The sequence below is a fragment of the Balaenoptera musculus genome, chromosome 2 (genome assembly GCF_009873245.2).
Source record: "Balaenoptera musculus isolate JJ_BM4_2016_0621 chromosome 2, mBalMus1.pri.v3, whole genome shotgun sequence".
Lineage (NCBI taxonomy): Eukaryota > Metazoa > Chordata > Mammalia > Artiodactyla > Balaenopteridae > Balaenoptera > Balaenoptera musculus.
Window position 1 is genome coordinate 136337303 of NC_045786.1, and position 15161 is coordinate 136352463.

General features: G+C 35.9%; 1 protein-coding gene and 1 long non-coding RNA gene across 3 annotated transcripts in view; one reads left to right on the plus strand and one right to left on the minus strand.

The window, feature by feature from the left end:
• HIF1A (hypoxia inducible factor 1 subunit alpha) overlaps nucleotides 1-15161 on the plus strand; it is a 42135-nt gene that overhangs the window by 19254 nt on the left and 7720 nt on the right. For both annotated transcript variants that reach the window (XM_036844412.1, XM_036844411.1), the window contains 8 exons: nucleotides 522-712; nucleotides 1220-1365; nucleotides 1454-1538; nucleotides 5310-5422; nucleotides 6365-6567; nucleotides 11611-11717; nucleotides 12861-13008; nucleotides 14781-15001. In XM_036844412.1, the coding sequence (XP_036700307.1) occupies nucleotides 664-712; nucleotides 1220-1365; nucleotides 1454-1538; nucleotides 5310-5422; nucleotides 6365-6567; nucleotides 11611-11717; nucleotides 12861-13008; nucleotides 14781-15001 (1072 nt within the window). In that variant the 5' untranslated portion in view covers nucleotides 522-663. The remainder of the gene's footprint in view (nucleotides 1-521; nucleotides 713-1219; nucleotides 1366-1453; nucleotides 1539-5309; nucleotides 5423-6364; nucleotides 6568-11610; nucleotides 11718-12860; nucleotides 13009-14780; nucleotides 15002-15161) is intronic.
• LOC118890946 overlaps nucleotides 1-15161 on the minus strand; it is a 35254-nt gene that overhangs the window by 9278 nt on the left and 10815 nt on the right. Inside the window, exons 2-3 of the long non-coding RNA XR_005018864.1 lie at nucleotides 7361-7456; nucleotides 6769-6823 (exon numbers count right to left, since the gene is read on the minus strand). This is a non-coding gene — a long non-coding RNA (uncharacterized LOC118890946). The remainder of the gene's footprint in view (nucleotides 1-6768; nucleotides 6824-7360; nucleotides 7457-15161) is intronic.

Consider the following 15161-nt stretch of genomic DNA (forward strand, 5'->3'; position numbering starts at 1 on the left):
GTACCTTTTGTGCCAGTAATACTGAATAGACAAGGGGTTGCTAAAGGAGTAAGCAAGCTGAAAACAGTAGCTGATATAAATTCCTGTAGCTTATAGTCAGTATTGCTCATGTGGTAGCGTAGAGGGTAAAAAGTCTCTAAGTTGAGCCTACTTTTGAATGGCTATGAAAGTGCAGCCTTAGATATACAGGCTACTTTTCAGATTTTGGCCAAATCAAAAACATCCTCTCCAATTTGACGTGCCAGGGAGGAAACACTTGCTTTGGACAGGTGTGAAGCTTCACCTTGGACTTCTTGTGAGAGTTCCTTTTGTCTTCAGTAATCCAAAAATTTGTATAGCTGTCTTTAAAAAAATACATTTATGTAGTAGGATAAATCTCTATATAGTTTAACTACATGGCATCTTCTTATCCTTTCATGGTAAGCAGAAAAATGTAAAATGAGTTTTATTCAAGCAAACGCAAACTAACGTATTCTGTCTTTTTTCTCTTCTCCTCCTCCTCCTCCCCTTTTGTTAAATAGGATAAGTTCTGAACGTCGAAAAGAGAAGTCTAGAGATGCAGCCAGATCTCGACGAAGTAAAGAGTCTGAAGTTTTTTATGAGCTTGCTCATCAGTTGCCACTTCCCCATAACGTGAGCTCACATCTTGATAAGGCTTCTGTTATGAGGCTTACGATCAGCTATTTGCGTGTGAGGAAACTTCTGGATGCTGGTGAGTTGTTTTACAAGGACATGATAGGTCTAAAAATTAGAAATCAGAAGTAATTGGAAATTACTTTTAGAAGGTGGTCATACTCTCACTTCTTTTGTAACATGATATCCTTTTTATTACCTGCTTTTAAAGCTTCATTCAGGAATTTTAAGATATTGGCCTCCCTCCCCCTCTTTTTCTCTTGCTGCACTTACCTACCTACCTACCTGTATCTATCTTACTTTTAATGACATGACCCTTCTCTTTTCAGTGGTTTGCCTTGCTTCATTAGTTTAAATAATCATTAAAAGCCCCTGGCAGATCTAATTTTAGTCTTCCTGTCCTCTGGCCTTGACTGTTTCGTGTTAAAAGAATGACAGGAGAAAAAATTTAAATATATAGAAAAAATATATGCTGCATGTATTAAATAAAGTATCTGGGGAAAACTTTATAAAGACATCTGAATATTACTATCATCTAAGTATAACTTTTTAACTAATTATTTTTTTCTTCTTGTGCTTTTTTTAGGTGATTTGGATATTGAAGATGAAATGAAGGCACAGATGAATTGCTTTTATTTGAAAGCCTTGGACGGTTTTGTTATGGTTCTCACAGATGATGGTGACATGATTTACATTTCTGATAATGTGAACAAATACATGGGATTAACTCAGGTAAAATACCCACATATTAAGAGCGCTTCTGTATGAGTTTATGATTTTATGTTATAGGTCTAATTTTTTTTTTTTAATGTTTTTACAGTTTGAACTAACCGGACACAGTGTGTTTGATTTTACTCATCCGTGTGACCATGAGGAAATGAGAGAAATGCTTACACACAGAAATGGTGAGAAGAAAAGTTTATTGTTTGATTTATTGTGACAGGTGGTTTTACCTAATTGGATACTGTCACTAATTTAAAAATTTTGCTGTTGTAACCTAAGGCCAAACCTCATTTCATGCTTAATAAAATGTTACTCTATTCTTTGTTAAGTCTATGTTATTCTATTTTTTAGGAATTTCATAAAAATACCTAAGTTTTTAAAAAAGCCCACCTAATCTGTAAATAATTATACAAATATAAGAATTGATAAAATGGGAAAATAAATAAAAATCAGGACCAAGGAAGTTAATTTAGAATTAACTTTAAGGCAAGGGGAAGTCATAATACAAATAATAGGATTTTAGACAGTTATTAAAGTTGAGGTGCCAGTTTGGGTTCAAGCTTCTAAATGCCCAAGAAAAAGAAAAAGTTTCCCCAATTTTAAAGAGCATAACTACTGTCTGACCCCTCAGGTTGTTCGCAATAATTTGAGACTATGCAGTTCAGTTAGAAAGTATTACATTATGGATGCCTCCACATTAGCAGTAACAAAAAAGACCTGCTCAGACCTTTAAACTCAGGAATGAATTGTTAAAAATAATAAAATGTTCCAAGATTTGGGAGAAAAGTACCTTGTGAATTACAAAAACTGAATTAAAGTCTTTTCACACCTGTGCCTTCTTAAACAGAGTATATGGATCATAATTTGACCTTTCTTTCATGACTCAAAAGTTACCACACTGAAAATTTGTCATTTTGCTCTGTGGTTGTTCTTTGCAGCTCTCCCATTTAAGTGTAAGTTTGTTTGCTTCTACATTAAACAACCTCATTTATATTTCTTTGTTAATCATTTTTTATGGTTTTCTGTTTAATCTCACCTCATTTATACTAATAGTTAACCTTTATTGAGAGATTACTCTGTGCCAGGACACTGTTTTCTCAATTTTATGTGCTTTAACTCCTTTAAAAACCCTGTGAGGTTAACTATTTCTATTTTACTGAGGAAACTGAGTTACAGAGTTATTGAATAACTGGCTGAAGATTACTTGGTTAATAAACAGCAGAGTAAGGGTGAAACTAAGGTAGACTGGCTCAAGTCCACACTCCTTAGTACTTCAGAGCTCTTTTCATGTTCACCAACTCTCACTACACTCTACTGCCATTTCTCACCTTGGAGCCCTCTTCTGTTATTTAATTTCATGCCGTGTTCTTACTGTGAACTTGGAAAGCAAATGAATACTTTTTAGAATTCTGGGTAAAGGAGGAGTAAATATACTCTAAGCAAGGACCTAAGTGGGCTGTTGATGAGTTTAATATAGTGTTTACACTTTGAGGTTTGTATTGGCAGCTCAGTGCTTCCCTTGGGCTAGACTATAAGTGCATGGATATATGGAAGTCTTGTTTTGATTTGGTAATGATGCTAATGCATTATTCTAAATCAGATATAGTCTACTTATTATAGCTTAAATGTATGTTTTTAACCAAATGTTTTTTTAAAGCACATGAACATTCAAAGCACATGTGCTCTCTTATTATAATAAATTTGTGATTTAATTATGAACATTTAAAAAAATCATTCCTAATGATTAATGAATTTTAATGTTCATGAATGAACATTAAAATGTTAATGTTAATGAATTTTTGATATTTTGTTGGGAAAGAAAAATGCAGATTTTCACTTTTAGCAAAGTGGGGCTGCTGCAATGCGTCACATTTTGATGATACACTAACAGCCTGAGGTATTGTTTATACAGCATAGTCCTATTTCATTTAAATTCTAAAAATAAGATTTAGAGTTCATAAATTATTATAAAATATTTATTTTTATAGGGCTAAAAACTTAGTTGTTTAAAAACTTTTTTTCATTAGGAAAATGCTAGTACTTTTCACTTACCATAGTTTTTAAATTTATTAATATCTTCATGTCCCAGTTCAAAGGCTTTGGGTTCCCAAAGGTCAGTCCAATTCAAGTTTAGATTTTGAAGGACTGAAAATACCCCAGAGAGTTTACATGTGGATCTCTGCTGCTACCACAACGCCCACCCCCCACACACACATCCCTAATACCATCACCAAGACCATTATGGTTCTTGTGGTGTCTTTTTAAAATCCACTTTCAAATGCTTCTAGGGAGGGCAAATTCAGTCCTATTTAAGTAAACCCAAATAACTTGTATCAGTACCAAGACTGCCCCAACTTGCCTATATTCCATAATTGTGAGTATGAACTAGAACTCTTCTTTCTCAATAGTCCAGTATTTCTAGCTAAGCAGCCTAAATTTAAACGTATTATCTTGTTTCTTTTCCACATGTTACTTTTCTTTCAATACACCAGTGTTAAAATCTCCAGGTCTTTTTTAAAAAGTTCTCTTCTCCCTTATTTCCATTAATCTTTGAGTTTTTATAGATTCTACCTCTTCATTTGTCTTTTGTCACCCTTCTTTTCACTTCTACTGCCTGCTGCTCAGCCCCTCATTACCATCATTGTATTCTAATTCTAACACATCATATATATTACTGCTAGATTAATGTTCCTTAAGTTCCTATTGTGCTTCCCAACTCAAATTTTTTAGAAGCTGCATTTTGTATATTTAAGGCTGAACTCCTCATTGTGGCATCCATGGTCCTCTAGTTATAGCCCTAACCATCCCTTCTAAGTTTGTCTCATTACTCCTCTGCATGTACTTTATATTATAGTCAAACTGGACTATGCACTGTTCCCCAAATATGTGCTGTTTTTTCTCACCTCTCTGTTTTCGTTCTCTTCCTTCTGCCTGGAATACTCTTCTTATTCATCTCTACTTACTGAAATTCTAATGTCTATTTTTCTAAGAAGGACTTTTTGGTTTCCCCTTGACTAGATTTCCCCTTGACTAGAAGTTATCTTCTAATCTCTCTCTGTACTCCTTTAAAGAGTTTTTGTAAGCCTTGGGCGCTTACTCTACATCGTATTGTTGTCATTGGCCTCACTATGTATACTCAATTTTTAACTTCTTCAGGACAGGCATTGTGTCTTGTTCATCTTTATATTGCCTGAAGTATCTAGCCAGATCCTGAATAATGAATATTTTTGTATTTGTTGTGAATCAGACTGATCAACGAAGAGGAGAAATCAAGTTGCTGTTTGTTTAGTCACCTGAGTCTAATCTCATTTTTTTAGTTATCTGAGGCTTGGAATGGGAGTAAATAGACTTGAGTTTATTTAAATCTAACTTTGCTTTGAAAAGTCATTCAACATGGTTTTCTTTTTTTTTTTCGTAGTAACAAAGTAGAGATAATTTCCTGCTTGCTTTACAGGAAGATTTAAGAAAAATCAGATATATAAAAATGTTACTTGCTATTGAAAAGAAATTTTCTGTTTTAAAAGTTCTATAAATATACAGAATATTTATTATAAATTGAGCTAGCACGTCTAGTAAAAGTTTGGAGGAGACTGCTGAAGTTCTTTTTTTGGGTGTGCTTTGTACACTGATAACACAGTTATAGGGCAAATGCATACCAAGTTTATATTTCTTTGTAATTTGACCAACCTTACTGGCTTGAATGTGAAATGATTAGGTGCTATCCCAAATATGGATTCTCATCCCACCAACTCAGGGAATCACTACTACTGTGAACCCATTACTTACTAGAAGTGTGTTAAATCCTTTGGGTGTGTTGGAATGCGCAAAGCAGTTGTGCTCATGTTGACAGTTTTCACTGAATAGCACCTAGGTGCTGGGGACTGTGCTACTTTTACTGTAATAAATTTGTGTGTTTAATTATGTTTTTTAACTTTATTTCATGTTTTCATTAGGCCTTGTGAAAAAGGGTAAAGAGCAAAATACACAGCGGAGCTTTTTTCTCAGAATGAAGTGTACCCTAACTAGCCGGGGGAGAACTATGAACATAAAGTCTGCAACATGGAAAGTAAGTAAAAATGATCTGTGAATGCACTTGATTTATAGATAAATTAATACATCTTGACATTTCTAGTATTAAGACAGCATTAGAGGACTTCCCTGATGGCGCAGTGGTTAAGAATCTGCCTGCCAATGCAGGGGACACAGGTTTGAGCCCTGGTCTGGGAAGATCCCACATGCCACGGAACAACTAAGCCCGTGTGCCACAACTACTGAGCCTGCGCTCTAGAGCCTGTGGGCCGCAACTACTGAGCCCATGTGCCACAACTACTGAAGCCCGCATGCCTAGAGCCCGTGCTCTGCAACAAGAGAAGCCACTGCAATGAGAAGCCCACGCACCGCAACGAAGAGTAGCCCCCACTCGCCACAACTAGAGAAAGCCCATGCGCAGCAACGAAGACCCAGTGTGGCCAAATAAATAAATAAATAAATAAAATTAAGACAGTATTAGAACTATGAGCGAAAAACTTACTGTTCCTTGGCATTTATAGATTTAACATCCAAACAGTGTAGTAATTCACCAGTTTGAGGCATGAACTTAAGTTATGTGCATTGTGACACTACTGGCTTTGCCAACCACCCAGTGTTTGAATCTTGATAGAGATTAATTTTCTATTCATTGTTGTATCATTTCTTTGCTCAGTGTTGAAACACAGTCATCAGATCAAGAAATAACCATCAAACAGTGACCAGATAAGTGAAAAATCAGCTCAGATTTGTATGAAGGCAAATTTTTTTAAAGAGTAATCTTATGGTGCCTGAGGAGTAGGTCATGGGTGGTGTTGTAGGGAAAACATTTATTGATTTTCAAAAATGTATTGTAGTAATTTACTAATGACAGTAAATTTTATCAAAGCTTACTTGCCATGTCAGACTCAACTGTCTCTGCATTTTGTTTTTTACTAGCGTAAATTTTTTTAAAAACTGCTTTGTTTTTCTTCATACATAGGTACTTCACTGCACAGGCCATATTCATGTATATGATACCAACAGTAACCAATCTCAGTGTGGGTATAAGAAACCACCTATGACGTGCTTGGTGCTGATTTGTGAACCCATTCCTCATCCATCAAATATTGAAATTCCTTTAGACAGCAAGACTTTTCTCAGTCGTCACAGTCTGGATATGAAGTTTTCTTATTGTGATGAAAGGTAAATGAAATATAAAACATAACTTGAAATTTTTAATTAGTCCACAGAACTTTTTTTAACTATTAACTGTAATAAAGACTATGTATGCTTTCTTCCACTTAAGTTGAATACAACCATACATCCTATAATTTAGTAAAATTAACTTTATAGATTAATTCAGCCACATTTATTGCACATTTACTATGTACCATACATACTTACTCTAGCAGGTGCTATCCAGAGATTATTAAGATGAGGTCTTTTTCCTTTAGGGGTTCTAATTTATTTAAAGAAAAAACAAATATATTTCAGAGACATACAGTGCATAATTTGAGAAAGGATTACTTCTGTTTGTGGGTTAGAAAGGAAAGTCTTTGGTCATCTCCTCATCCTACATATTTTTCCTGAGCAGCTCCATCCTTGCCCATGGTTTCTATTGCTGTTCCTCAAATTTCTGTTCATAACTATTTCCATTTAATTGCCAATTTGATATTTTTATCTGGATATTCTTCTGTATTATAAACTAAATATTTCTGTACTTGACTGAAACACTCCTACCCCTAAACAACAACTTCAAAAACAGCTTTTCCTCTTTTAGTGCCTATCATGATTAATATACCACTGTAGACACATGACTCCAGCAAACATTGGGAAGTCGTCCTTAACTTTTCTTTTGCTTTCATTATCTACACTCAGTTGGCTCCTAAATCTTAATAGATTTACATCTGTTTACATCTATCTACATATATCTCCTGATCCATTCCCTCCTTCCACTCTTGCTTTCCTGCCATTGAGTTCTTCAGCTTATTATTACCTTTGGCTTGAACTGTTGCCATAGTCTTCTAACTGCATCTCTGTCAACAGATTTGTGCCCTTTTAATCTCATCCAGGTTTCCAAGAAGTGGACTTCCTAATGTGAAAATCATATCATGTCATGTGAAAATGCCTCAGTTGCTTCCCTTCATCTTCACACACAAAAAAACTTTTGTTTATAAAAAATATTATAAGAGCAGGAGATTTTTATTTATCAAAAGAAGACATACATTTTGAAAAGCTGAAAGAAAAACAGACCTATGCAATAAATCTAAACCTCTTAGCATGGCAAGCAAAAATATTCATGATCTGGCCCCTGCTGACTTCTCCAAATTAATCAGGAGGAGGGGAAGACCCCTTCTGATGTGGCCCCCAACACCCTACAGCCAGAGAACTCCACATGCTGTTATTTTTTTTTTTTAATTTACTTATTTATTTATTTATTTTTGGCTGTGTTGGGTCTTCGTTTCTGTGCGAGGGCTTTCTCTAGTTGTGGTGAGCGGGGGCCACTCTTCATCGCGATGCGCGGGCCTCTCACTATCGTGGCCTCTCTTGTTGGGAGCACAGGCTCCAGACGCGCAGGCTCAGCAGCTGTGGCTCACGGGCCCAGTTGCTCCGTGGCATGTGGGATCTTCCCAGACCAGGGCTCGAACCCGTGTCTGCTGCATTGGCAGGCAGACTCTCAACCAGTGCACCACCAGGGAAGCCCCACATGCTGTTTTTATTGTCTTAGTGCAATGATGGTTTCCTCAACTCCAAACATGTACTTAGCTTCCAAGAGCCACCTACTGCATCTACTTGTATAGCTTTCCTTGTTTCTTTAAAATACTACCGTTCCTTGTACATATTCTGTCATAGCCTTTTTTCAGCTTTTGTAATTATTTGCTTCGTTGTCCCACTTTTTACTATAAGACTGTGTAACACAGTGGCTGAAGGCATAGGTTCTGTACCCAGACTACTAAATTCGGACTTTGTTGCCTATATCCAGATGACCTTAGACACATTACTACTTTTCTTTGAGCATCAGTTTGTTTAGAGTATAATACATGTATCTGTATTATCTTCAACTTGAACATTATGTGAGAAAACCGATTTGAAGCCCTTAGCTCTAACATGAAGTGGATAAGAAGCCCCAGCCCTACTGGACAAGAAAATGTGGCAGAGCACTGGCTTTGGAATCACATAATTCTTGATTCAGTCCTGGCTTGCAGTCCTGGTACTTACAGTGTGGCCTGGGTGTTAGAACTTAACTGTTCTAAATCTCGTGTTCCTTATCTGTTAAATAAGGGTCATGCTTCAAAAGGCTGTTGTAAGGAATTTGTTGAGTGCCTAGTACGCATAGTGACCGCTTCACCACTGGGGTTAGCTTTAAGAAAAATGAAGACAAAAGAGCTAAGAAGTATTTTATGGTGTTTACTGCCTGTATTTATGTCAATGTATGATAGAACAGAGATGGCCCATCGTTTTTTTAGGAATTATTTTTTATTTTTTGAACTCAGTATGAAGTATAGGGGTGGGCTGGGGAGAAAGAAAAGTGATGGAGCTACAATGAGAAAACAAGAAAGGGAGTGACATTCCCCTTCTGGTTATATTAGAAAATTAGCAAAATGGTCGTGACAGAGCGGTAAAGGCAGCCTGCTTAGAGACCAACCAAGTAAGGTTTTGAGTCTGACCAGGAGATTGTTGTTTTATGGTTAGAGCTCTTTCTAGGAACTTCTCACAGCTATAACCCCTAAGAACCAAGATAGAGAAAAAATTTTACTCAATTTTGAGAAAATCTAACATATCAAACTTCTTATATCCAAAATGTCCCACAAATGGCTATTATTTATTATACTAATTTCCACTTATAATCATTCAAACATTTGAGCATCTACTATGTTTGTGGCACGACAACTGGCACTAAAGTAGAAATGAAGTTTAATTCCCGCCCCATGATATTTAGAACGAATGAATCCTGTACTGCATAGTTGCTTTAGATTACAGGTTTCCTAGTCCATTAAAAACACTTCTTTTTTTTTTTTTAATTAATTTATTTATTTATTTTTGGCTGTGCTGGGTCTTCGTTTCTGTGCGAGGGCTCTCTCTAGTTGTGGCAAGCGGGGGCCACTCTTCATCGCGGTGCGCGGGCCTCTCACTGTCGCAGCCTCTCCCGTTGCGGAGCACAGGCTCCAGACGTGCAGGCTCAGCAGTTGTGGCTCACGGGCCTAGCTGCTCCGCGGCATGTGGGATCCTCCCGGACCGGGGCACGAACCCGTGTTCCCTGCATTGGCAGGCGGATTCCCAACCACTGCGCCACCAGGGAAGCCCAAAAACACTTCCTGATTAAACTTTCTGGATCACTCCTCCCCTTTTTGGTACAAAAAGCTATGTAATTCTCTAATGTTAAATTATCTTGACCTTTCTCCCTCAAATATGAATACAATTGACCTTCTAGGAAAATAATGCTGTTTATATTTTGATGTTTATATTTTAGTGATAGACGTACCTCAGCTCAGATTGAGAAGCACTGATTGACATCTGATTAAATCAGAGCTCCTTAACGTGATACACAAAAGCTCTCATTAATCTGATCCTCCTGCCTACCTCTCCAGCCTCACCTCCCCACTTGCCCCTGCGAACCACATCAGAGTCTTTATTGCCTGTACAGTGTCGACCATTTTCTCATCTCTGGCTTTGCTTGTAGTGTACCTTCTTCCCGAAATGGTTTTGCTCTCTCTTTGACTCTCTTTTATACTCAACTCATAAGTCTCCTATAAGAAGCTGTCCCTCACCCCCACCATTCCTTATCATGGATAGGGCTGGTTCCTCTGATTCCTGCAAGATTCCTATCACTGCACTTGCCACATAATTTCATAAGTACTGTGGTAAGTGCACCAGAAAATTCACCATGCTTTGAGTTTCGCCTTTGCATTTTCACATCTAGAACAACGCCAGGCACATATGGGAATATAAAGGTTTAAATAATGAAAAAAATTTAATTCCATGAGAGTTTTATTCAAACATATAACCTATATGAGACCAATTAAAATCATTTTTAAAGCATAATTTAAAGAAATAGGATTTTTTTTTTTAACAGTAGTTTCCTTTGTAATGCTGCCACCTAGTGTAGATATGTTTAGAGATATCCCTTAGTAAAGAATTCTGGATTTTGGCTTAGTTTCGTTTAGTTTTTGTTTTTATACAAATCAGCTATTTATCTGTTTATTTATTTTGGAATAAACTATGGCAGATCTTGCCTTAAGGTGTGACAACACAAAGAGTATTACTTTTATACATTTTTTAGGAGAAGGATATCTCCCCTGTGTGTTTTCTGGAGTTAGCTGGTTTTTTGGATACAGTGCATTATATAACTTTTGCTTGTGCCTCAGTTAGAAAGTCCTTTGAATTCTAAAGTCTGAGAAATCAAAGAACTTAACTCATGTTTTGCTGCCAGAAAAGGAGAGAATATTTCTGTTTAGCATGGTGCTAAGAAGACAGCTTTCTCTTTCTCATGAAATGGGCTCCATTTCAGACTGTGGTTAGAGAAAGTCATAAAATCTAGTCTCTGTTCTAAAGGAACTGCCAGGGAACCAGAATGGGTAAATGGATTATTTTCCAATTCATTTTCAGTTTGATATCACTGCTTCATCTGAAATGAATTCCTATAATTTTATGTAATTTCAAAAACTAAGTACAAGAGTATCTCCCCAAACCAACATAATATGAATTTATTTAGTTCCTATATTAAAATTTTGTAGTAGGTATTGAACCCCCAAAGTGTGAAGCCTTGCCTAGAGGAACTGTTATAAAAAGAATCTGATTTTGTATACACACACACAAAAAGAATCTGGTTTTATGGTAGAATAATGTTATGGGTTTAGTCTATAATTTAAATTAAATGTCATTAACTACTTTTAAAGCTTTTATCATTTAATTTAGCAGTCCTTCATATCTATCTATTACATTAACTGTCTTATTACCAAAAGTGTGTACAATAAAATATGATAAAAATAGGTAACAAGGAGATAAATGGGTTAAATAGCAGGATGAACCCTTAGGGCTTAAAGAAATGCATGGTGCTGCATTTAGTAACTGTAGAGTTACTAAAGGTGAGATATAAGTTTATCTAAACAAAGAAGAATGCTCTTTGTTTTTGAAAATTCAATTGTCCATAAGATTAAGGCATATCAGTTACTCTGGAGAAGCAAAATGTTCTTCATTAGTTAGTTTCTGTCATTTTTATTCTTACTTACATTTTTTATTTAACAGAATTACAGAGTTGATGGGATACGAGCCAGAAGAACTTTTGGGCCGCTCAATTTATGAATATTATCATGCTTTGGACTCTGATCATCTGACCAAAACTCATCATGATAGTAAGTATAGATATTCTAATTATTTAACTCTTGCAATTTCTACTTTTTGGTTATATATCTAACTTTTTGGTTAAAATTAACCAGTCTTCCTAGACCACACATTTTAATAAACCTCTTCATAAGTGATCTGGGTCATTAAATCTTTGTTTTGTATTTATTATAACCAATACCAGTTAAAGCAGAATCATTTAATGATATATAAAACTACCCTGGCATTTTACAAAAACTAAAAAATATGTATCATAGAATATAGCATCATTTTCAGAATTCATACCTAAGTATTCAGAACAGTTAGCACAAAGAATGCACTGAGAAAATAACTGTTCAGTGAATCAATGAATGCGAATATGATCAACACCATGCACTAGTTAGTGGAAACAGGTACACTTGACGTAAGACATAATGCTCAGCTTTACTCATATGAGTGTTATTTGAGGATCCCATGATAAGTAAAACTTTGGAATTTCTCACTTGCCTGTTTAATCTGTACCTAAACATGACTTCCCAGTGTGATTGGGCAATGCCTGAATGTCACTGAGTTAGCATGATTAGCCTTGAACTGCAAAATGGGTAAGTCCACAGTCAGGGTCCCAATACTCATGATGATATCATCATTACTATTTATCTAGTACTTTCTCCCAAATCAATAATTAAGATTGCCTAAATTGCCAGAAGACTTCAGCATGATATCAACTGAGATTCAAATATGCTAGCACATCTATTTGAAGCATCTTTGGTTCTCTGGAAACTACAGCAGGAATTTAAGGAAATGATAGCAGTGCCACTTTGTTGAATGTTCTCTGTGGAGTCAGGGTTATTCATTCTGTTTTCTGATACTTTCAACATGTAAGTAGTTAAAGGAATTTTAGTCACTGCTGTCCCTCATTCCTGGCTTTCATCTTATTTAAAGTGAAGGTTGGCAGGAAAGGAGTTTATTTGGGGGATTAGAAGAATGAAATAGGTACATTTTCAGCTATCCTGGGGTGTTTTCTCTGTCTCTCAATTTAAACAGTTAAAACTGATTCTATTAAAATAAACATTTCTCCTTTTTTCTAAAACAATGATCAACATTCAGTATCTATTCATTCGATTAAAAATTCAAAGTTATTTTCTCTACATGACTCTTTTCCTTTTCACTCCTAGTGTTTACTAAAGGACAAGTCACCACAGGACAGTACAGGATGCTTGCCAAAAGAGGTGGCTATGTCTGGGTTGAAACTCAAGCAACTGTCATATATAACACTAAGAACTCTCAACCACAGTGCATTGTATGTGTAAATTATGTTGTGAGGTAAGCTTGGAAAATAAATATTTGGGGGGAGCAAGTAGTAAGTCTTTGAATACTCTCTTTTCTTTTATAGAAAGATTATAAATGGTCACTGAATTTTATTTTATTTTCATGTTTCTACCTAATTATGGTTTTCAGTACTCTGACCTGAGTTTCTAGGCCAGCTATTTTAGTGATTCCACTAATTACCATCAGTAGCTATTCATCCCCATCCTTTTTATTCCCATTTTTAAAAAGACCTTGAAAAAAATACCAGATCTCCTATGGATTAGTTTGTTCTAGTCATACAGCTATCAGCATAAACTATCTCAAGGCAGCTATGTTATTTTTATAAGAAGAATTCTGGCCCTGGATAGTTAGGTTTGTATCATACCTCTGTCCCTCATTAGCTCCATGACTTGGGGAAGTCTCCTCATTTCTCTGAATTTCATCCATTTAGGAATACTTGCCTCAAAAGGTTAAAATGAGGATTAAGTGAAATTCTATGTGAAATTACTATAAAAGGCTGTATGTGTGACACATGGCTCGTGTGTATTCATGAACTCTTCTCTTAGTTGATTGGCTTGTGAATATTATGGATATCATAAACTAATCTTTCATTTGATCTATTTCAGTAAGCAAATGCCCACTTCTAGTCCATCTTCTACATTAGCACCAGGCTGAGTTTTCTTGCATGGATATCTGATCATCTCATTTTCCTTAGAGTTGTTTTAAAGATCCCTTTATCACCCCCAAGATAAACCCTTGCCTACTTGCGTAGCATCATTTGTTATTATTTTCTGTACTCCCATGCTTTTGTAGATTTAGCCTTCTTTCTAAAATCTGTGGCCACCTCTCTTAGGAAGACTTTAATCATTTGGTTTTTATTTTTGCCACTTCTGACACCATCCTTTAATGTTTTAAAATTAGGCAAAAGAGTTCTTTTGTGACCTTCCCATTATATAAGAATCACCCACTTGGAATGTCCTTCTTTTCCCCTATCCCAGTCTGCCTAACAAATCCTACTTGAGTCCAGGTTTCAGCTTACTGGCCTCTGTGACACAAACCTTCTCCATTTTAGCAACTGTCACTTTGTATTTCAGTTGTTTGCACACATACTTTCACAATGGGTTTTAAACTTCCTGAGGGCAAGGGTTAGACATTATAAACTTTGTATTCTCAGTTCATTTCACATAGTAAACACTTAATGTTTGTTGATTAAAGGAGCAATAAAATTAAGCCAAACATGAAGATGGAGCTGTTGTTCATCATCTCTCTTCAACTCTATCCTGTAGGTGGTATCACCAGATCATTTTCTTACCACCAAGGAACAAACAGTGCCCCTCTTAGAAGGACCTTCGTCATTTATATATCTTTATATTCTAGGGCCATCCTTAGGTCATGTTTCATATATGAATGTCAAAGAGTTCTGTGCCAATATCCTTACATGTGGGCACAAAAGATCTGTTTATGGTCCTACATGTACTTGACTGTTACATTTCTTTGTCACCACCAGTCTTCTCAAAGGAATAGCTGAAGTTTCTGAATTGAAATTAGTCAAAAACTTGAATTATCTTGTATTGTGAATTTTAATAGGTCTTTATTTCATATTGGTATTTTAAACCCTGAATATGACCAGGTAGGCATGAGAGATGTTTTAGGGCATCTTAAAATGTTCCTTTCCATAAAACAGAATTTTGAATTTTTTTGAGAGACAAGGCCATTTCAGAGTCCTTCTCCCCCCCACATTGTGTCAAGTGCTCATTTAAGAATTACTAATCTCTCTTTTTTGACAGTGGTATTATTCAGCACGACTTGATTTTCTCCCTTCAACAAACAGAATGTGTCCTCAAACCAGTTGAATCTTCAGACATGAAAATGACTCAGCTATTCACCAAAGTTGAATCAGAAGATACAAGTAGTCTCTTTGATAAACTTAAGAAGGAACCTGATGCTTTAACTTTGCTGGCCCCAGCTGCTGGAGACACAATCATATCTTTAGATTTTGGCAGCAATGGTGGGTCTTTAGTTATTTTGTTAATTGCCTAAACTATGTTAATTGCCTAAACTTTAACATTTTTTGTTGGTAATCATTTGGACATTGTGGTCTTTGCCCCTGTAATTTCTCAGCATTCCTGCTTTTGCACATTGTTGGAAATTGTGCTTCAAAGTGTTTT